Source organism: Erpetoichthys calabaricus, chromosome 13 (genome assembly GCF_900747795.2).
Source record: "Erpetoichthys calabaricus chromosome 13, fErpCal1.3, whole genome shotgun sequence".
Classification (NCBI taxonomy): domain Eukaryota; kingdom Metazoa; phylum Chordata; class Cladistia; order Polypteriformes; family Polypteridae; genus Erpetoichthys; species Erpetoichthys calabaricus.
This window is the reverse complement of record NC_041406.2, coordinates 138446170-138468127: the sequence shown is the minus strand read 5'-3', so window position 1 is coordinate 138468127 and position 21958 is coordinate 138446170. Positions and strand designations below refer to the sequence as shown.

At 37.7% G+C, this 21958-nt stretch overlaps 2 protein-coding genes across 5 annotated transcripts in view; one reads left to right on the top strand and one right to left on the bottom strand.

The window, feature by feature from the left end:
- The first annotated feature begins 274 nt into the window (after nt 1-274).
- Nucleotides 275-21692, top strand: ccne2 (cyclin E2). 3 transcript variants are annotated; one of them, XM_028817623.2, is made up of 12 exons: nt 275-1122; nt 2010-2045; nt 2167-2248; nt 2387-2434; nt 7638-7786; nt 8393-8528; nt 10351-10497; nt 14499-14594; nt 15553-15687; nt 15968-16079; nt 16926-17083; nt 20551-21692. In XM_028817623.2, exons 2-12 carry the CDS (start codon nt 2032-2034, stop codon nt 20701-20703), a joined length of 1230 nt encoding a protein of 409 aa, XP_028673456.1. In that variant the 5' UTR covers nt 275-1122; nt 2010-2031; the 3' UTR covers nt 20704-21692. The 3 variants fall into 3 exon arrangements, with proteins under 3 accessions (XP_028673456.1, XP_028673457.1, XP_051791467.1); XM_028817624.2 differs by lacking the exon at nt 275-1122 and adding an exon at nt 1129-1307; XM_051935507.1 differs by lacking the exon at nt 275-1122 and having other exon boundaries at nt 1315-2045.
- Nucleotides 21654-21958, bottom strand: part of ints8 (integrator complex subunit 8) — a 58432-nt gene continuing 58127 nt past the window's right edge. For both annotated transcript variants that reach the window (XM_028817622.2, XM_028817620.2), the window contains exon 28: nt 21654-21886. In XM_028817622.2, the coding sequence (XP_028673455.1) occupies nt 21770-21886 (117 nt within the window). In that variant the 3' untranslated portion in view covers nt 21654-21769. The remainder of the gene's footprint in view (nt 21887-21958) is intronic.

Below are 21958 nucleotides of genomic sequence, written 5' to 3'. Positions count from 1 at the left end.
TGATAAATAAATAAATTAATTAACAATATAAATTAAACTAGATACAGGGACTAAAAATAATAAAATGGACAGATGGAAATGCGATCTACTTGGTGTGACTTCTGAAATCTAGTTTCACGCGATTTTAATTACTTATCTTGTCAGTATACATTGTACAGTTTTGCTAATATAGATAAATGTGAATTTTATATTTTAACACAAGAAATTTCGGTCAGTATCAAAAACATTTTCCCTATATTTAAATGTAAATTTGTCTGTGTAAGTCTGCACACCAAAAGACAGAGATGGACTCTTACCTTGAACTGGGCTTCTGCAGTGCAGTACCTATCGTCTCTGAATGAATTGTTGAGCGAGTACAAAAGTTGATCCATATATCGTATATTATTGTTTCCATATTGTTAATATAAAGGGCTACGCGTTCGTAACTTGTTATGCACAAAGTAATGCAAATGGAAGAAAACCCCCGCCGTACGTTTTAAGCTGTTCAAATTTTGGATGCCTCATCCGGGGTTGCTTGTACGTCACACGGGAAGCAGGAACTCAGCTGTCTGTTTACATTTTGTACCGCTCACGTTGGCTCCACTTTACACTCTTTTCATTGGCTGATGCTCACTCGTAGCTCCACCCCAAGGTGGGGAGAACGCGTATGTAGTACCCAATCGATTCTTTGCATATTGGTGACCGCAACCTCAAATAAATTAAGAAGAATCTGCACATCCATTAATAAATAAATCAAAGTTAAAACTTCGCAATAATGTAAGAAGTAATAAACATTTTGTCAGTTGCTGCACACTTTATTTTTATATGGATCTTCAGTATGAAAAATCTAACAAAAACCTAACGTGCAGACGCCAGAAGAGAAAATTTCAATTCAACCTTTTGATTGAATTCTCCTTTTCTTTGCCAGTGTCAAAGCTATTGATGGATGTATAATTTTACAACATATAGATATACATTAGGAGGAACAACGAAACGTCCGCGGTTTCGAATCTGAAAGCGATGCCCCTGGAGGGCAGACTCGGCGGACGGGCGCATGCGCGGTAGCAGGGGTGCCGGTACAATTTAAGACTTGGCGCCGGCGCTCACTGATGCTAGCTCACTCTGCAGAGTCACACTCCTCCGGTAAGGCGGCTTTGCTGGGAATCGGCGCGTAGAAAACTGCGCGGGATTTGCAAAATACAATGATTTACCCATTCGAAAGGGTGGAAGGAGTACTGGCATAATCGTTTTAGGACAATTCGGGCACTGTGCATTGCTGTTATATTTTTTTATTTACGATCGAGTTGGTTATTCGGACAACTTTGCTGGTAATTATCTGTGGACGCTGCATCTGTTAAGTCGTTTAATAACGTTATCGGATTGTTTTCTGTGTTTGAAAAACGGTTCCTGTAATCCTGACAGTGCTGTATTTTTTTTTTGTAAGGACATGAAATGAAAGTAAGGTATAGTGGACTTTGTCATTGAACATTTCCCTTTGCGCGTCAAGAGTAACGATTAGAGATGTCAGCTCGTTTATTTTTTTGAAATAGGCAGGAAATATTAGCAGACGTTATTAATATTTGTATATTTGTGCTTCTGTGTGTGTGTGTGTGTGGCAGCGACTCGTGTAGGGAAGCCCTTTGAGGTACGTGACCAAAACGGTCCTGCCCGCTTTTGCACAATTTGGCGCGGAGAAGGGTGAGCCTGAAGCCTCCTAAAATAACCAGCGGCGCCTGTTCAGCGAGGCTCTTCACTCCACGTTTGGCCTCGAAAAATAAAGCACACTACAGCGGGGGTTGCATTTTGTACTTTTTATACTAAACGATTATGTTTTGAGGAGCCGGCAGTGCCTCCCCGTTGTGTCTGCCTACTTTTTTTTTTTCTCGTAAGCTTTTGCCGCCGTGTGTCCTTTCTTAAACTGGCTGTTGAATTTGCGTAGTTCCGCAATTTGCTTAAATTGTTATTTTGATGATTTGTCACCTTTATCGATGCACACGTAGCTTAACTATGTATATATTTTTGTTTTATAGCTATCAGCTCTTTTTCAACAGGATGTCAAGGCGCAGGTGAGTTTTATGTCATACATCTGTGTTGGGGATCTTTTTATATATAGAGCACTCTGATATTTCCTTTCACATATGTTCTACGGGCACATTTTTAATACTATTTTTCGACTTACCTTTGCAGTGTTCGTTTACAAGCCAGAAATGAAATTGGATGTCCCCCAAGAATCAATACAACTAGAAAAAGGAGATGTGAAATACAAATAGTAAGGGAGGAGTTTAATTTTTTATTAGACTGAAGTGTGTGTGTGTATATATATATATATAAGTATGTTTGTATGCAACTATATATGTGTTTATATGTATATATAAAACGTTATTAAACTTGTTCGTCTCTTTTGCAGGACGAACCGGAGTTAACAGTAATCAAGAAACATAACTACGAAATACAGGTTAGTGGGGGAATCGACTACCTAGAAAAACACCGGGAAGTGGTGTGTATGTTGGGGGGGGGGGGCACGTATAATCTTTAAATGGGGGTTATCATTGTTCTTTCCGCGGGTTTAACACCCCCCCACCCATCCCCCGACAAATATGCTGGTGGCGATAGAAAGCGCGAGTGTGGTGACAGCTGCTGTGTGACCGGCGTGAGCCGCCTGGCGCATTTGTTGAGGCTCGGGCTGTCCTGGCGCGCCTGCGGCTTGGCGGGTGAGTGTGTGCGCGCGCGGCGCCTGCGCCTGCGCCCGCCCATCTGTGTGCCCGCCTAATTCCGCTCAAGACCACTCTTTGTCCCTTGCGTGGCACTTCAGCAGTCGGGCATAAAATGTAAGGTTAGCAAGAAATAGTTTTATTCTCTTTTATAGAAGCTCTTCCATCGAAGAGCGCTGTAACGACTGTGATTATCCGCTTTGCTTCATTTGTTTTTCTATGTATGTATCTGTGTGTGTATTTCTAATTATAGTTGTAATATTTATATGTACATACAGTACATGTAAGTATAAGTAAATAGTATACACTATATACAGGACAGTGGAGAGGTTGGCACCATAGGTGCAGTCAAGGAACCAAACTTTGATCATTTGTCTCTACGTTTGCATAGTTTTTCCTCACACAACCCAAAAAACGTGACCGTCATATTGAACTGGCCCTGTATGAGTGAGCGAGATTATGACAGGGTCCTTGTGCTCAGTGCTGCCAAGACAGACACGGACTCCCAGAATCAGAAAATGGATAGCTTGTTTAAAACGAGGATGGATGTGCACTTGTATATAGTATATATTGTTTGGGGCGACGATTAAGCATCGTTGATAATATTTTTATTCAAGATTTAACAACAATACACACAGTTACACAGATTTGTGTGGTGAGCAAAGGATATCTTAAGAAAAATACACAACTGGATAGTTTATGTGTGCACATACAGGCTCCTATCAATTATGGAGAATCCACTGCATCCACTAAATAGTATCATCTCCAGACAGAGGAGCAGCTTCAGCGACAGACTGCTGTCACCGTCCTGCTCCACTGACAGATTGAGGAGATCGTTCCTTCCCCAAACTATGCGACTCTTCAATTCCACCCAGGAGTCGGTAAACGTTAACATCTAACATTATACAAAGTTGTTGTCTGTTTTTCACCTGCATTATTATCATTCTTTAATTTAATATTATTTATTGTATCAGTATGCTGCTGCTGGAGAATGTGAATTTCCCATTGGGATTAATAAAGTGTCTGTCTATCTATCTATCTAATCCTGCCTACTATACTAAAATTAGGATCTATCTATCATACATGTGTATATGTGTCATGGATGTGTGTATACAGAAGTAGATAGGGATACAGTATCTCCATCATATAGTGCCGTTCTTGTCTATCATATAAAATGTGTGGGTAAAATGCCAATAAAATGTATTCACCCCACTGAAAATGTTCATATTTTTATCCTTAAGGAACACTGAATCACAGAGGCACACATACTTGAAAAGTTAACATTCAGATCTGTTCACTTAATTAGGGGAAGGTATGACAACAGCTAAAGCAAAGTTTTAACCAATTGTATATGCAAATTTGAAATGCTCACAGGATTACAAATAGAGTGACTATAACAATTATTCATCCCTTGGAAGTTTTCACTTTTTATCACACCATCGGCAGCCATATGACAGCCTTGGGTTGGTGTGTACAGGTCTCTCCCTAAGCTTTGCATATCTGGACAATGCAATTTGTCCTCATTAATTTTTGCAAAACTGCTCCTGCTCTGTAAGGCTGCATGGAGATTGTGAGTGAAGAGCTTTTTCGTGTCCAGCCACAAATTGTCAATTGGACTGAGGTGTGGACTCTGACTCTGTCTTTCTGCGACATTGAGATTGCAGTTTTCTGTGCTATCCATGTATTGCTTTGGCTTTATGCTTGGGGTTGTTGTTGTTTTTTTGAGAAACAAATCTTCTCCCAAGGAGCAGGGTGTTTTATTTTTTTTTCTTTTAGGCACCCTTTAGATTTCCCTGTGCGTTGTTGCATTCATTTTTACTTCACAAGCCTTTTGGGGGCAGCTGCAGAAAAAAACTTGCCTGATGCTACCATGCTTCACGGTGGGGACGGTGTGTGTTTGCTTAATTTATGCTGAAACATGGATTTTAGTTTGATTGCCAAAAAAAACACCATTTTGGACTCCTCAAAGAACCTTCTTCCAGCTGACTTCAGAGTCTTCCATGTGCCTTCTGGCAAACTTTAAGCAAAATGACGTTTATTAACAGCGGCTTTCTCTCTGCCTCACTCCGATAAAACTATGGCTGGTGAAGCACCCAGGCAACAGTTGTTGAATGCACAGTCTCTCCAGTCTTAGCTTCTGTAGCTTGTAAATCCTTCATGGCAGGTGGCCTTTCTCACTAGTCTTGTTCATTTTGCACAATCACTCAGTTTTTGTGGAGACTTCCATTGAACTATTCTATGATTTCTAAAACTATCCGATATGAGTGATCATTTAGGTGTGTCATGAGATGTCAAGCAAAATGACACCTTTTATTGGCTAACTAAAAAGATTACAATATGCTTTTGAGGCATTACTGAAAATTGCTCTTCTCAGAAAACCTAAATGGTTTTGATAAGGGACATGTAATACTACAGATGTATACATAATGTAATGAAAGTGAAGACTAATTAAGTATTTTCTAAGATAAGAATTTCTCCAATATGCATATTGAATATCTATTAAGTGTCCTTCTTATCCGGGAGAGACTCGGAGTAGAGTCGCTGCTCCTCCACATTGAGAGGAGTCAGTTGAGGTGGTTCGGGCATCTGGTAAGGATGCCCTCTGGACGCCTTCTTGGAGGGGGTGTTCTGGGCATGCCCCACTGGGAGAAGGCCACGGGGCAAATCCAGGACACGCTGGAGGGATTATATCTCCCGGCTGGCCTTGGAACACCTCTGGGTCCTCCTGGAGGAGGTGGCCCGGGGAGAGGGAGATCTGGGCTTCCCGGCTTAGGCTGCTGCCCCCGCGACCCGACCTCTGATAAGCGGTGGATAATGGATGGATGGATGGATGTCCTTCTTAGGGCATTCTACAACAAGATACTTAAAACCATGAAGGACATAAAGTTAGATGAATCGTAATTTTATTAATCAGTAATGATTCCAAAATGACTGCCTTATCTACAGTGGTGTGAAAAACTATTTGCCCCCTTCCTGATTTCTTATTCTTTTGCATGTTTGTCACACAAAATGTTTCTGATCATCAAACACATTTAACCATTAGTCAAATATAACACAAGTAAACACAAAATGCAGTTTGTAAATGGTGGTTTTTATTATTTAGGGAGAAAAAAAAATCCAAACCTACATGGCCCTGTGTGAAAAAGTAATTGCCCCCTGAACCTAATAACTGGTTGGGCCACCCTTAGCAGCAATAACTGCAATCAAGCGTTTGCGATAACTTGCAATGAGTCTTTTACAGCGCTCTGGAGGAATTTTGGCCCACTCATCTTTGCAAAATTGTTGTAATTCAGCTTTATTTGAGAGTTTTCTAACATGAACCGCCTTTTTAAGGTCATGCCATAGCATCTCAATTGGATTCAGGTCAGGACTTTGACTAGGCCACTCCAAAGTCTTCATTTTGTTTTTCTTCAGCCATTCAGAGGTGGATTTGCTGGTGTGTTTTGGGTCATTGTCCTGTTGCAGCACCCAAGATCGCTTCAGCTTGAGTTGACGAACAGATGGCCGGACATTCTCCTTCAGGATTTTTTGGTAGACAGTAGAATTCATGGTTCCATCTATCACAGCAAGCCTAAAAGGTCCTGAAGCAGCAAAACAACCCCAGACCATCACACTACCACCACCATATTTTACTGTTGGTATGATGTTCTTTTTCTGAAATGCTGTGTTCCTTTTACGCCAGATGTAACGGGACATTTGCCTTCCAAAAAGTTCAACTTTTGACTCATCAGTCCACAAGGTATTTTCCCAAAAGTCTTGGCAATCATTGAGATGTTTCTTAGCAAAATTGAGACGAGCCCTAATGTTCTTTTTGCTTAACAGTGGTTTGCGTCTTGGAAATCTGCCATGCAGGCCGTTTTTGCCCAGTCTCTTTCTTATGGTGGAGTCGTGAACACTGACCTTAATTGAGGCAAGTGAGGCCTGCAGTTCTTTAGACGTTGTCCTGGGGTCTTTTTTGACCTCTCGGATGAGTCGTCTCTGCGCTCTTGGGGTAATTTTGGTCGGCCGGCCACTCCTGGGAAGGTTCACCACTGTTCCATGTTTTTGCCATTTGTGGATAATGGCTCTCACTGTGGTTCGCTGGAGTCCCAAAGCTTTAGAAATGGCTTTATAACCTTTACCAGACTGATAGATCTCAATTACTTCTGTTCTCATTTGTTCCTGAATTTCTTTGGATCTTGGCATGATGTCTAGCTTTTGAGGTGCTTTTGGTCTACTTCTCTGTGTCAGGCAGCTCCTATTTAAGTGATTTCTGATTAGAAACAGGTGTGGCAGTAATCAGGCCTGGGGGTGGCTACGGAAATTGAACTCAGGTGTGATACACCACAGTTAGGTTATTTTTTAACAAGGGGGCAATTACTTTTTCACACAGGGCCATGTAGGTTTGGATTTTTTTTCTCCCTAAATAATAAATACCATCATTTAAAAACTGCATTTTGTGTTTACTTGTGTTATATTTGACTAATGGTTAAATGTGTTTGATGATCAGAAACATTTTGTGTGACAAACATGCAAAAGAATAAGAAATCAGGAAGGGGGCAAATAGTTTTTCACACCACTGTATAAGCACTAAGGTAAATTGTTTTTTTTTTCTGTCAGTTTGCTTCTTCCCCACTGCAAAGATATGCATAGTGTTTTGATACAAACTATTTTACACAATGATTATTTGCATGTTAGAGATTTTCAAAGTATACTTAATGGGCACAAGTAGAGCAATATTATGCATTGAAGTAGGGTGAAATAAAATGTAAGTTTTAGAAAATAACAAAAAAGACAGGTACTCTGTTATGGATCTAAGCATTGGTACAAAGTGTTATTATGATTAGACCAAGAGGTCACCTAAGCCACAAACAACACATATTGTGATTGGTGGAGTTTTCTTTTTTTTTCCCTCCCTCCCTAATAAAAAGATATGTATTGATTGAATTTTTGGATCCATTTTTGCAGAGCTGTTGGGCACCTGGAGTTGCGAGTCCTTGCATCCTAATTGAAACACCTCACAAAGAAATTGAGACCACCACTACTGACTTCTCTGGGTTTAAACAATACAGATTTAAAAACCTCTTTATAAAGCCATCACCTTTACCACATCTTAGGTAAGTTATTTTTTGTTTACATATTAATATGAATAAACTATTTATTCTTTAGTACTTTGCATTTTCTTCTTTCCACAACAAGGTTTATTTGAATGTGGTAAAATGTTAAGTTTGTTGTAATTAAACACAACAAAGGAGCTTTGAGCGTTTAACCTGTAAACAACACCCTAGTACTCCTGTAAAACTATAGTAAATCAAAATCTGCATAGAAAAGGACGAAAGGTTTATAATCTTCTCTAGACAGTCAGTAGAGATAGAAATGGAAGAAACAGGATCACAGTTAAGAGAGTTTTGTTGTTTTTTTACTTGTGTAGTACATTTATATGAATACAAAAATGCAATCAAAAGCAATATGTTTAAAACTTGAACAAAAATACGGTTTGGTGTCTTTTAAGTCCTACTGCAAGCTTAACCTTAAGGAGGTACCAAAAAATAATTTTCTGTTTTTACTGAATATGGTGGCATCGATGTACATAAACATATATACTCTTAATTGTGGTAATTTACCCTTTATAAAATATAGTTTTAATTTCGATTTAATTGCTTTTGCTTAAAATTGTTTAATTTGAATAAAAATCTTTTTTTTCCTTCCTTGTCGAATTGAAGCTGGGCAAACTCTGATGATGTATGGATAAGAATGTTGAATAAAGAAGTAAAATACACTCACAACAAAGGCTTTCTATATCAGCATCCAATGCTGCAACCAAAAATGAGGGCCATTCTTCTTGACTGGCTGCTCGAGGTGAGTTTGTGTGTGTGTGTTTGGTTATGTTTTCTAAGTGGTGTCCTGTTGTCCTCCTTCCTAAACCCACCTTCTTCCTTGTGTAAATGTACAATCTCACAGTCCATAGAACTCCTTCCTCATAGCTACAGCAACCTGATTTGAATCCCTTCCTGGACACTGTTTGTATAGATCAGTGTTTCCCAAACTCGGTCCCGGTGAACCCCTATGGCTGCAGGTTTTTGTTCCAACCAGCTTCCGTCTTTAATTGAACTCCTGGGCTAATTAAGTGAACTGATATTTCCTGAGTTCTGTGTTTAGGGAACAATATAGAAATTAGAAAACTAAGTTTGCTAAAAAAAAAAAATATTAAAATGTACCAAGCAGTTATATAGGAATAATGTATTTTTTTCTTTTTAACAGTATTTTCATCTTGATTTTCATTCTTCTTTTCTAGGTCTAATTGTTTAATTAATCCATTATTTACTAATTAGTGGGTCTGATGCTAAAGTAGTTGCAGCCTTTGATTATTCCGTGTTGTTTGCCTGGGTGTCTGCTCTGATCATTTTAAATTGTCATTATTAAGATACAAAGAATGGGGAAAAACTGCACAGAGAAAGAGCAAAGTATAATGAAATCAACAAAAGACAGTTAAGCATTTAAATCTATAGCAAAAGCAGAAATATTTCTAAATGTCTTATAAATGTAAAAATCACATTGCTGTGCTTTTCTGAATGTCAAATAAAAGAAGAAAAAAATACCAGCTAATTAAATGAGATCAGTGCTATCAGGTGTTGTCACTGATTAGGAATCCGGTTGGAACAAAAGCCTGCAGCCACAGTGTGCCCCCAGGACCGAGTTTGGGGAACACTGGTATAGACATTCCTCCCAGATCCTCCAAAACCTGCATATAATGTTAATTGACAACTTTAAACTGGCCTGGTATGAATGCATATGCCCCATAATGGAGTCGTGCCCCATTCAGGCTTGTTTCTCACCTTGCACTCAGAGAGGCCAAAACAAGGACTGGCTACTTATGATCCTGACCTAGATAAACAAGTTAGAAAATGTAGGTTGAATCTTTAAAAGAGGTAAATAGAGGCTTACATGCATATTTTAGACAATGTAATGCTTTGCTTTGTAATGTGGCGATGCTTGGAAGAGACTTCTTTTAGACTCATCCTACCTGCTCTTAGTTCACTGGCAGTGGAAATACTGGGGTTATAATACTAAAATGGAAGAGGTTGTACTAGCATCAGGCTTATTTTCAGCTTTACTGTGGTTTTTGTATGTTTGTATGTGGATTATTTAAGGCAGATTACCTAATGTACTCTTAAGTTTGCAAGATGGCAAATGAGTATCATTTCCAGTACAGTATAATGAAAATGTCAAAGCACTAATCTCTCTCTCTCTATATATTATATATATATATATATATATATATATATATATATATATATATATATATATATATATATATATATATAAAATGTGTGTGTGTGTGTGTATATATATATTATATATATATATACACAATCAACTTGTTTAGCTTAAAGGCAGCATTTTAAGACAATAAACTGGCCCAATGTAAACATGCATTGTAATAAATGGACTGATGGCCAGTCTAGGGTTGGCTATAGCTCTTTTGCTTCCCATGTCCCTCTAATCATAAAAGCATTTTTGGAAATGTGATGGATGAGTAATTAGTCAGTGATATGCACATAAAGGAATGCCAACTTTTTGCAAACCTGTACATCATAGCAACCATCTAAGATGGGTGATGGTCGTAATTCTGTCCTGATGTTGGTGAAAAGGTACTAACCCATGTTTTAATGTCTTTTAGGTATGCGAAGTATATGCACTGCATCGGGAAACTTTCTATTTGGCTCAAGATTTCTTTGATCGGTTTATGGTAACACAGGAGAATATCAATAAAAATATGTTACAACTAATAGGAATTTCCACACTCTTTATTGCTTCCAAAATTGAGGTGAGTATTTTTCAAGTTTGTTTCAGATGCTTCTTGTGGTATATTATTCCAGGAGCAAACTTGTATATTTCATATCATCTCTGCTTTGGTCAGTTTGCTCCCATGCACAGGAAAGTATAGTCAGCCTTTTGCGTAATTGTGTTTCCTCACAAGCTGCAGCAGAGTGAAATGGTGGAATTATTACTTAGTTTGCATTGAAACAGTTGCTGCATATTTAGTTCTTCCACAATTCTAGCAGGTTGAATTAGCATCGGGGTATGAATAGATTTTAACACCTGTATCAGATTGACTCCTACACTTGTGGTGTGACTTGTGTCTTGTTACGTAATAGAATAGTTCACACACAACTCGTAATTTCATGTTTGTTTTACTACTTTGAGAAACATGTATGGGTTAGTGGAATCTATGCTTTTAAAATTGTCATTGTTTTATACATGAAACAACAAGGGTTAACAATATTTATAACAAAATGATACAGTCCTTTGTTGGATGATGTGAATAGAAAAACCGTCTTGTAGTGTCTCAAACAGGGAGTCAATCAACAATGTAAATCAACTCAAGTAATTAGACAAAATGACAGTTTAAATGCAGCACATACAATTTTAAACTGAGAATTTTTTGAACATTAATTCAGTTTAATTTTTTTAATAATACACTTCCATTACTAAAATGGAGCATTGGTTATGTTAATTATTGTTTGTGAACAAATGACATATATTCATAATACATTATATATATAATATAATTTTTTTTTTTTTTCCTGCCAAAATGGTCATTAGACCATATGAGGCACAATTTCAAGTGCTTGGTTACTTACTGTATTGTATAAGGAAGGAGAACAACTCAAGTGGAGAACATTACATGGTCAAAATCAATTAAAATGCAGATCTAATGTCATAACTCTTTTAATGTCCTAGTTACAAGTGCAATATCAGGTAAAATGAAAACAATAGGCATCAGTGCTATTGTTTTAAATATAGTTATTCTCATAAACAATTAAAACATAGAGAGAATTTTCTGTAAGCAAGAGTGCACAACAACAATAAAGTAGGAGCAAATCATTTTTTTAAGCACAAATGCTAATCCTTATTTAACACTGCATGTTTAAAAGTATTTAATGAAGTGAGCTCTTTGCCTCCCTGAGCGGATGCCAGTTTACAGATTACTGCCAGTTATCATGTCATTTCACATGACCTGTTAGCGCCTACGTAAATACTACTAATTTAATCAGAATGTTATTTGCAGTGTTTTCTGGGTTCTCAACTACTGTATATTTATCTTGCATCCTCCCAATGCCATTTGCGTTAAAGCACTTTTATTTGGACTCGACTCCTGACTGTACACGTCCAGTGATCATCTCAAAATATACAGAATATTTTCAGCTGCAATAAGTTTAATTGCCAAGTCTGTTGAGTTCTAGCAGAATCAAATCCAACTTGCATTAAAGTGGATGCACTTAAATAATAAGTGTAGTACAAATATTTTTTGGTTTCAGTGAATTAAAAATCAAAATTCAGTAGTGTGAGGAGTGAAGCCTGTTTGGAAAGCATCAGGTGCAAGTCAGGATTCAGCACTGGAGAGGGTAGCAGTCCATCACAGGATACACACCCATGCCTGGCCACTTCTGAGAGGTCAATCCATCTGATTACATAAACCTGCTCAACGATGTGCACACACTGGAGGACACACAGGTCCCTGGAGAAAACCAATACAAGCTACAGGAAATGTAAAATTTACACTGCACCTTTCAGCCAGGAATTGATTTAGGGTCCATGTCCAAGCCATATGTGATAGATAGATAGATACTTTATTAATCCCAATGGGAAATTCACATTCTTCAGCAGCAGCTGAATGTAATGGTAATGTTATTCAAAATAACAATAAATCTGATCTAATTATACACTTCTGCTTCACTGCCATCAGATGTTAGGTTTCAGAGAAAGGTGTGATCAGTGTACATATAAACTTCTAGAACAAAGGCTGTAAATACTGCAGTTGTTTTAAAACCATAACCACAGAAAACCCTGTATCCGTAGAATGAAACTGACAGTACAGAATAAGTAAATATTAAAAAAAGTAAAATATCAGTGTATTGAAAATGTACAACTTTTCAGGTTTAAATTGCAGAACTTGCCTTTTTGTCATTCTATTTATTGCAACCCACTAAAGTTTCATTACAAAATAACAAGCAAATCAAAAACTTAATTCCTGTCTCCCACAGACATTTCTTAAAGTAAAAAATTAAGGTTCATTTTGAATTTCATTTGAAGCATTTCTTTAACCTGCCAGTGTGGAAATCATAGAAAAACACTATTTACCAGTAGCACAAAAATGTGCTTTATATATACTGTCATTTTTTTTAGCATAATTAGTGTCCCAGTTTATTACTTTTATATTAATTTTTTACTGTTTTGTTTGTGCTGTATTTATTAAATGGAAATGTTATTTAAAAAACGTGTTTATTACAGAGGTCAATTTTCTTATCCGTTAAAATGTTTTATGAAAGGAAAGTATGAACAAGTACTCCACCCCTTCCACATCTGCAGCCGTCTCTCCCTTGCTGTGACTGCCTTTTCTGGTAAATTATTGATATGGTTACAGAATGTCACATGTGTCATCTCTCGGCAACAAAACACCACCACTTGAGAGACTAAAGGTCAACCAAAACAAAACACAAGTATTAAAATGCTGCAAATTTTAATATTACAAGTATTGTCCCCTTTAATCCTTACTAATGTACTAGCATTTATCCAATTCAAAAATAAAATACAAGGCACTTTTTAATATCCCTTGCAACAGCATCATTTTCATATATCTTGCATTTTAAGGTTTGGTTATGTTAAACTAGGAAATTTATAATACAGTAGAAATAATAAAACTGACTTAGTGCTAACGCAGAAAATAATGAAATATGTGCTGACTGTAAATAAATATAACATGCATGTGTTTTGACTAAAAGGCTCAAAATGTCCAGTTTCTTTATCAACATTTCTAGAGTTGTTTGGTTTCATTTTTAAGATGTTTTATAGCTTTTGTTTTTTTGTTCTGCACAAACATTTTGTCTTAGACCCTGCTTGGGATAAGCGAATTTGGAAACTGGATGGACAGATTTTTCAATTAGAATTAATTGCATGCATTATTTCTGATTTTGACTGGTGTTGGTTCTATCATTTTACCTCATCTTATTTTCCTTTTTTAATATTAAGAGTTAATGAAGGGAGTATGGGTAGAAAGTGTTTGTATATTTTGTGTCTAAATAACAAGTTAAAATGTAAAGGGATAGCTAGCCCACTAAGCACTTTCGTGTTTATTTCATTAGGACTGATACTAAAAAATTAGTGTGTGGGTGATTGTGTGTGTGGCCTGCGGTGGGTTGGCGCCCTGTCCGGGATTGGTTCCTGCCTTGCGCCCTGTGTTGGCTGGGATTGACTCCAGCAGACTCCTGTGACCCTGTGTTTGGATTCAGCGGGTTGGAAAATGGATGGATGGATGATACTAAAACAAGTAGCATTTAAACATTTTACTTGTAGAGAAAAGCCAAGCAAAATGACACCTTTTATTGGCTAACTAAAAAGATTATAATATGCAAGCTTTCGAGGCAACTCAGGCCCCTTCTTCAGGCAAGTTGTAATCACATCTTTGATCTTCAGACAAGATGATTACATCTTGCCTGAAGAAGGGGCCTGAGTTGCCTCGAAAGCTTGCATATTGTAATCTTTTTAGTTAGCCAATAAAAGGTGTCATTTTGCTTGGCTTTTCTCTACATTCATAATGGCTAACACGGTACAACACCCTAGTACAACACTTTACTTTTAATTTTGATTTGTTTTTGATCCTATTTTTGTTAAAATTGATCTATTTGTATGGAATGTTGTGTTATTACAATAAAATTTAAAAAAAAAATACTCTTAATTTACCAATAAAGTGCATACAAGCATATTGATCTGAAGAGTCTTGAGTTGTCATTTTTAACGATTTTCTTAATTTGTATCCTTATTTAGGAAATTTACCCTCCCAAATTACACGAGTTTGCCTATGTAACAGATGGTGCATGCTCCGTTGAAGAAATTATAGATATGGAATTAATTATATTAAAGGTAAGGTTTTTTTTTTATTTGCTAACATCTTAGTGTGATTGGGTTGCTTTTAATTCATTTTCATATTTTTGGAAAAGAACAAAGAAAATATTCTGCTAAAAAGAAGTTTAACATTTTTTTAAATCAGATTTTTTATAGTGTTGACCAAATTACAAAGACTTTAGCAAAGTTTGAAAAAAAAAAAATAGGACTCATGGAGGTCTATCCATTACACCATTTAAAAATTCTTCTGCTTGGTAACTATGCAGTGTGATAAATGTTACATTTTATTTATGCAGAAAAAAAACACTAATGCTTTTACGGCCTAGTAGGAAGGGCAAAATTCTAGCAAAGTTAAAGTCAAAAGATGTGGTAAACATACCTAGGGCCAGAGACAAGTCTATAAACTCAATGCTTGCAAATGTGCAAGTTAAATAATATTTAAAAATCTTTTGAAACAATTTAAAAAACTGTCAATAAAAGACTTCACATCGTACAAACCAAAAAGCAAGAACATTTTAACTTATTTTATTTCTTTCAAATTTTGACTTCTGGAAAAAAAATACTAATAAAACTGACTGCATGGTTAAATGGCACCCATTTTTATGGCACTAGAGTGTGTGGGTTGACGTTCCTCTATCACAACCTGTCATAAAGAACCCAAAGTACATAAAATAAATGTATTTCTACAAAATGAGATTTATTTGGTTTTTAATGAGATCTATTGCATTGTCAGTACCCACCGATCTTTATCCTGTTTGAATGCCGTTTACTAGATTCGTATTTAGACTTTTTAAGTTTTCCTGTTTAGGTCTTTAAGTTATTCTTAGATTGTACAGTTGAGAAATTGCAGTGCCTTTACAGTCTTTAGGGGTCAAGGACAGACACTTGGCATGCCCATTTAAAAATAAAATTAAGCAGGAAGGGATTGGAGTCATACTAATTCAAATTTGTTTGTGTCTCCTCCAATGTTAAATAGGCATTAAACTGGGACTTATGCCCAGAGACTATTATCTCATGGCTAAAGTTATATATCCAGATGGCTTCTTTAGATGAAGAAAGGAATGTCTTACTACCTCAATTTCCTCAAGAGACATTTATTCAAGTAGCACAAGTGAGTTTTTTGGGTTTTTTTCCCTCAATTTTATAATTTATTACATTTGCACAGAAATCTCTAGGAGGACATCAAATGTCCATGGTTGCAATTCTTGAATGAATGAGACCATTGTGTTGCATTCTGTGCTAGTGTTTTGACTATTCTATATAAAGTTTACTTGGTCCAAAATGTTCTGCATTGAACTATTTTTGCTTTTCCCCATTTAAAACTGCATTGTTTGTCAATAAGAATCATTTTGTTTAAATTGAAACAATACTAATTCATTTTTATGATTTAGCTTTTAGATTTATGCATTCTTGATATCAATTGTTTGGAATATCAGTATGGCGTATTGGCAGCTGCTGCATTTTACCACTATACGTCCTTTGAGCTGGTTCAGAAGGTGTCAGGTAAGCTTGCGGTTATTTTTATGAACTAAAAATTTTTTTTTTTGACAAACTAAGTATCATAAATCATTATTGTACGCAGTTACACATTAGTATAAAATTTATCCAAACTAGAAGTCAACTGTCAGGAAGAGGAACACAAAAATTATATTCTCAGAATTCCTTCCCCATGCCAAACCCCCGGAGTTCAGTTGTATTGGGGGGCTGGCATTTCAAATATTCCTACTTTATGTTTAAAGGATATTTGAATATTTCCTACAAAACAGAAACTGGTAGAATAATGAAGTTACATTTTCTCAAAGTAGTTTCTGCATCTGGCCCACTGTGTTTTGGGAGCTTGAATAATATTTTATTTTATCATGCTCATTTACAAATGGCTATTTGTACTTGTACCCATCCCAAAATAATATTTTTAGTCCTGTCCTTCTCTATTTCCCATTTAAAACTTGACCTTTCAGCCTCTTAATGTTTTGAAAATGAACACTAAGGAGTTACAGAGGATGTATAGCTGGGCAATGCTGGAATATAACATTTGATTCAGGGATTTCCTTACCTGACAAATAATTTACTCTACAGCCTGGTATACCTGTTGTCATCGCTTTATTAGAAGCTGTACACTACAATACTTTTAATGGGGTCATTATTGTGATGTGTTTTGTACAATGAAATTCTTACAGGCATGAGCACATCAATATGCAACACCTTACCACTCTGTTTAATGCACCCAATGCCAAAGTCATTCTTAGGGTTACTGTTACAGGGCAATCGCTTTTGAGCTTGTAATTGGTGTGGTTAAGCTAAATGAAATTTGTAAAATTGTGATTTTTTTCCCTTTCTCGTGCTCTACAGGACTTGATTGGGATTCTATTTCAAACTGTGTAAACTGGATGTTACCCTTTGTTCAAACTATAAAGGGAGACTCGACCGCAGTCCTAAAGGAATTTAAGAAGACTGCAACGGAAGATAGTCATAATATCCAAACTCACACAAACTACTTGGCAATGCTGGTAAGGATTATGCTCATTATCGATATATCTAATACAAGGTCATATTTAAAATGTAGAGTGACAGCAGTGAAAATAGTTAACTATACAACTATCCTTCCCAGCATTCATCCATCCATCTCCATGACTTCCTACGTCCAACACAAGCTAACTTTGAAAGCCATGAAGTAACAACCTTCATTAAGTACACATCAGAGGCTCATCCAAGATGTGCAGGGAACAAGCAAATTACCTTACACCCCACTACTCCGTTGAACTTTATAGTACCAATTCCCAAGGGTCCATCGCCTCAAGTGTTCACATAAATGGATGCCTCCCTCAAAGTGGTGGTCAGGTTGCAGAACTATACTGTGATGTATGAGAAAATCATCCAGAGAAATGACACCTGTCATACTAGGGGATGAACGTTTCTTGGCAGTCTTCCCCACTCCATCCATTATAACTTCCATCAGAATGGAAAAGGGAATAGGAAACCAACCCATCTAGGGGGGACTCCTCTATCCACGTTGTCCTTCCATGATGGAATCCTGGCCCAGTAAGGAACCACTCGGGGTGCCAGTCCATCCATTATGTGTATCGTAACTGTTGCTACTTCTTTTCAAACTACACACACCACCCCAAACAACCTGTTGGTAACTCAGCCAGGAACCTTCATCATACATGATGTTCAAAAGTCCTCCTATTCAACACTACATCCTACTTTTTCACACATTTCTTTATGTTCTTCCGGCATATTACCCACATTTGCAATTCTCCAACATTGCTTCTTCCTTGCTGAGTGCATAAAATTGTTTTAATTTGTTTTTTTGGTCAGTTATCCAGTCAATTCCTCACGACATGCATAACACAGGCATTTTTTTTTGGTAAATAGATACTTCAGGAAAGTTATGAGTACATCATAAACAGGAAATAAATTTGCCATGAAAACTGCACTTCTAAATAGAAGATATGCTCCTCACCTCATTTTTAATCGTCTTCAATTCAAAAGCTCAGTATTGTGGCAATCTGTTTCTTGTTTATGACTTTTCCAGGCATGACATTAAAAACATTTTTCTCAGTCATCACTACACAAGATGTGGTATAAGTAACATAAAAAATACCATTTCTCTGTGGCGCATTCCTTTTAATAATAATAATTAATTGCCTTTTATATAGTGCTTTTCTAACCTACTCAAAGATCTTTACATAGACAATAGGGAGGTCACTTCAATCACCGTCAATGTGCAGCACCCACCTGGATGATGAGACGGCAGCCATTCTTGCACCAGTTTGCTCGCAACCCATCAGCTCTTAGGTAGTGAAGAGGACCTGCAGTGGGTTGGCACCCTGCCCGGGATTGGTTCCTGCCTTGTGCCCTGTGTTGGCTGGGATTGGCTCCAGCAGACCCTGTGTTCGGATTCAGCGGGTTGGAAAATGGATGGATAGTGAAGAGGACAGAGAGTTTATCATTAAGGAGCAGGGGATGATTTAGGGGCCGGAGTGACCAGACTGGAGTGGGCTATTTGGAAATGGAAATGCCCTTCTGTTTTTGAAAGTTACCTAGGGATGACTACAGCAGGGGTCTCCACCTCCAGTCCTGGAGAGCTACTGTGTCTGCAAGTTTTCATTCTAACGCTTTTCTTAACTAGTGACCAGTTTTTTGCTGCTAATTAACTCTTTCCCTTTATTTTAATTGACTTTCCTTGAGACCCTGATTGCTGAATTGATTCTTTTTTCCTTAAATGGCACCTAAACATAAACTTGATGTGAAGTGAGCCTACAGATGACCAACTAAGTTGGGGCCTCAAACTCCAACCAACTTCACTTCATTCAGTTTCTTAATTTAAAGCCAATTCTCGTTGCTAATTAAACCCGTTATTTAATTCCACGGTGCTCATTCAGCCATGGCAGACATTTCCACAACTGTTGATTTTCTTTTTTAAGAGCACTGGCTGTCAAAATGTTTTGTGGACCCGAGCAGATCAACATTACTGAGGCCTTCACCTTTCTTTATTATTATCGTGTGATGGGCACAGGTTGTTGTTTATGTGTTGGTTCATTTTGTGTCTTAATATTGTTTGGCTGCTAATTAAGGAAAAAATGAAGGTGCCCAAGTCTTAGTTGTGCATCAATTAAAATTAAGGAGGAGGTTAGGAGCACGCGCTGATACAGCACATTGACGCACCCACCACATAACAAACCAACTCAGGACCCCAGGCTAGGACCCAAGGGTGACACCTCAGCACTACACTAGTTCAAATGGAATAGAACCAGCGGCAAAGCATTAATTAGCAGCAAAATCTGGTCACTAATTAAGAAAATATACCCAGTTTAAGCAAAAGAAGATTAAGAGGTGACATGATTGATGTGTTTAAAATGATGAAGGGAATCAGTGCAGTGGATCGAGACGGTGACTTTAAAACGAGTTCATCCAGAACACGGGGACACAGCTGGAAACTTGTGAAGGGGAAATTCTGCACAAACGTTAGGAAGTTTTTCTTCACACAAAGAACGACAGACACTTGGAATAAGCGACCAAGTAGTGTGGTGGACAGTAAGACTTTAGGGACTTTCAAAACTCGACTTGTTAATTTGGAAGAAATAAGTGCATAGGACTGGCGAGCTCTGGTGGGCTGAATGGCCTGTTCTCATCTAGATTGTTCTAAAAGGGTTAGGATGAAAACCTGCAGCCACAGTAGCTCTCCAGGACTGGAGATGGAGACCCCTGGACTACAGAGAGTCAGGACTTTGGTTTTATGTCTCATCCGAAGGACGGTGCCAACTTTTACTGTAAGTGGCAATGGGATCCACAGAGTGAGCGCCTCCCGATGGTCTCGCAGACCATAACAACCCCAAACTTTACACTGATGTCAGGGACCAATTTACCTACTAGCACAATGGCAGCCAATGTGTTATTCTCCACCATTACTCATCCTGTGAAAATTTTATAATGTTAGTTGCCTGTAATTAATTGAAATGTGCGAGTAGAACACTTGCCATAGTAATTAAAGGTAAGGAATATCAGTAGGGCGGCACGGTGGCGCAGTGGGTAGCGCTGCTGCCTCGCAGTTGGGAGACCTGGGTTCGCTTCCCGGGTCCTCCCTGCGTGGAGTTTGCATGTTCTCCCCGTGTCTGCGTGGGTTTCCTCCGGGCGCTCCGGTTTCCTCCCACAGTCCAAAGACATGCAGGTTAGGTGGATTGGCGATTCTAAATTGGCCCTAGTGTGTGCTTGGTGTGTTTGTGTGTGTCCTGCGCTGGGTTGGCACCCTGCCCGGGATTAGTTCCTGCCTTGTGCCCTGTGTTGGCTGGGATTGGCTCCAGCAGACCCCCGTGACCCTGTGTTCAGATTCAGCGGGTTGGATAATGGATGGAATATCAGTAGGGAGTATTTTTGTCCTTTGCAGTGTGATTATTACAAATGTCCATGTTGGCTTCATCCTAGTGATACAGTCACTTGTCAAAACCTAAAAGCTTTACCTTTTTAATTTCAGGATGCTGCACTAAAGAAACAGACCGAAGTTTCACCAGGATGTTTATCTCCAGCATCTTTAGGAGGAATCCTGACTCCACCAAAAAGCACTGAAAAGTTATCATCTTGTACCTTAAGTAAGCAATCTTCTAGCCTTGTTCCTTACTCCCCCTAAAAAACAAAAACACAACTCGAAGAAGAGAGACGTGTTATCAGGGGTTCAGAAGCAGAGTTTGTTAGCACTGGTGCCGACTGAGAGGCCCTCGTACCCAGGATCTGGCCTGCATTTTAATTTTCTATAACACTTAAAACATTCCAAAAATCGCCACCGCCACCCCACCCCATAAGGGCTGATTTTTTTATTTCACATTCTAATTACCCCAAGCTTTGTTTGAACACCACACTTTTATGTATTTTTATTTTTATTACAATTTTAAAAGCCTTGCCTTTTTATGTAGTCCTCCTTAATTTTCATTAGTTACCATTAAATGAGGCCTTTTATCCAGAAACTATTTAGGTTTTTAAACAATATTTGGGGGGGATTCAACAACATTGTGAATTACTTCCTGCCAAACTGTGCAAGCTGAAGTCTGAGCCACGTTTATGCAAAAATGCAGTTTTGGGGGGGATGGCGGTTTTGTTGGGGGGGGGGGTCTTCTACATGCAAAGTTTTGTTCATCCTCCCTGCAGTGTTATGTGATGTGAACCCACCATTTACATTCCTCTAATAGGTGGAGAGCCCGGAAGAGTGCAACAGGAATTGTTTACCATGTAAATATGTAGTTGGTTCAAGATGTAATTTAATGTGACTTATGAATTACATTAACTTAATGACATTAGCTAATTTAAAAAAAAATAATAATTCCTATTTATAACTATTTTCAGTAATTTTGCAATGTTCTTCCTGCAGGAGCAGATTTGATTTCTGTTTTTGTACATTTTGATATTCAAAGAGTCAGTTCTTTCTTTATCCAGGTCGTTCCATAAGACATTTCAAATACCTCACCCTCGCTTAAAGCTTCTGTTTTTGATGTAGATTTGTGCTATGAAGCCAATACTTATTTTGGTTTACAAATATATTTTGTATCTTACTGTAAATATGTATTTTGTAAAAATGTATATACAGAAGAACTTTTGTCCTGAATGTTTATTTTATAAGATAAAGCCATGTACCTTTTTTTTGGTGAATATAAATTATAAACTGCATTTATTCTGTCTTGTATTTATTTCATAGAAACCTTTTAAAAATACAATTTTGCCATTGCCTGGAGAAACTTCTTTTTTCTCTTTTGTGCTGCGAGCTGCAACACGTCCTCTGGGTTGCTTGCGTTCAGTTCCGTCTGTCCGATGGCTTTGATCTGAAAAGGATAGAACAACAGAAGACGTACGTGAGTGTAAAACAGACCCTGACACGCGACACACATCACTCT

Excerpts from the sequence above, each read along its gene's own strand:
- ccne2 (XM_051935507.1), top strand. The coding sequence starts at position 1,948 with ATGATTTGTCACCTTTATCGATGCACACGTAGCTTAACTATGTATATA. Across the intron at positions 15,688-15,967 it reads CATTTATTCAAGTAGCACAA|CTTTTAGATTTATGCATTCT; the intron begins GTGAGTTTTTTG and ends TTTATGATTTAG. Across the intron at positions 16,080-16,925 it reads GCTGGTTCAGAAGGTGTCAG|GACTTGATTGGGATTCTATT; the intron begins GTAAGCTTGCGG and ends CGTGCTCTACAG.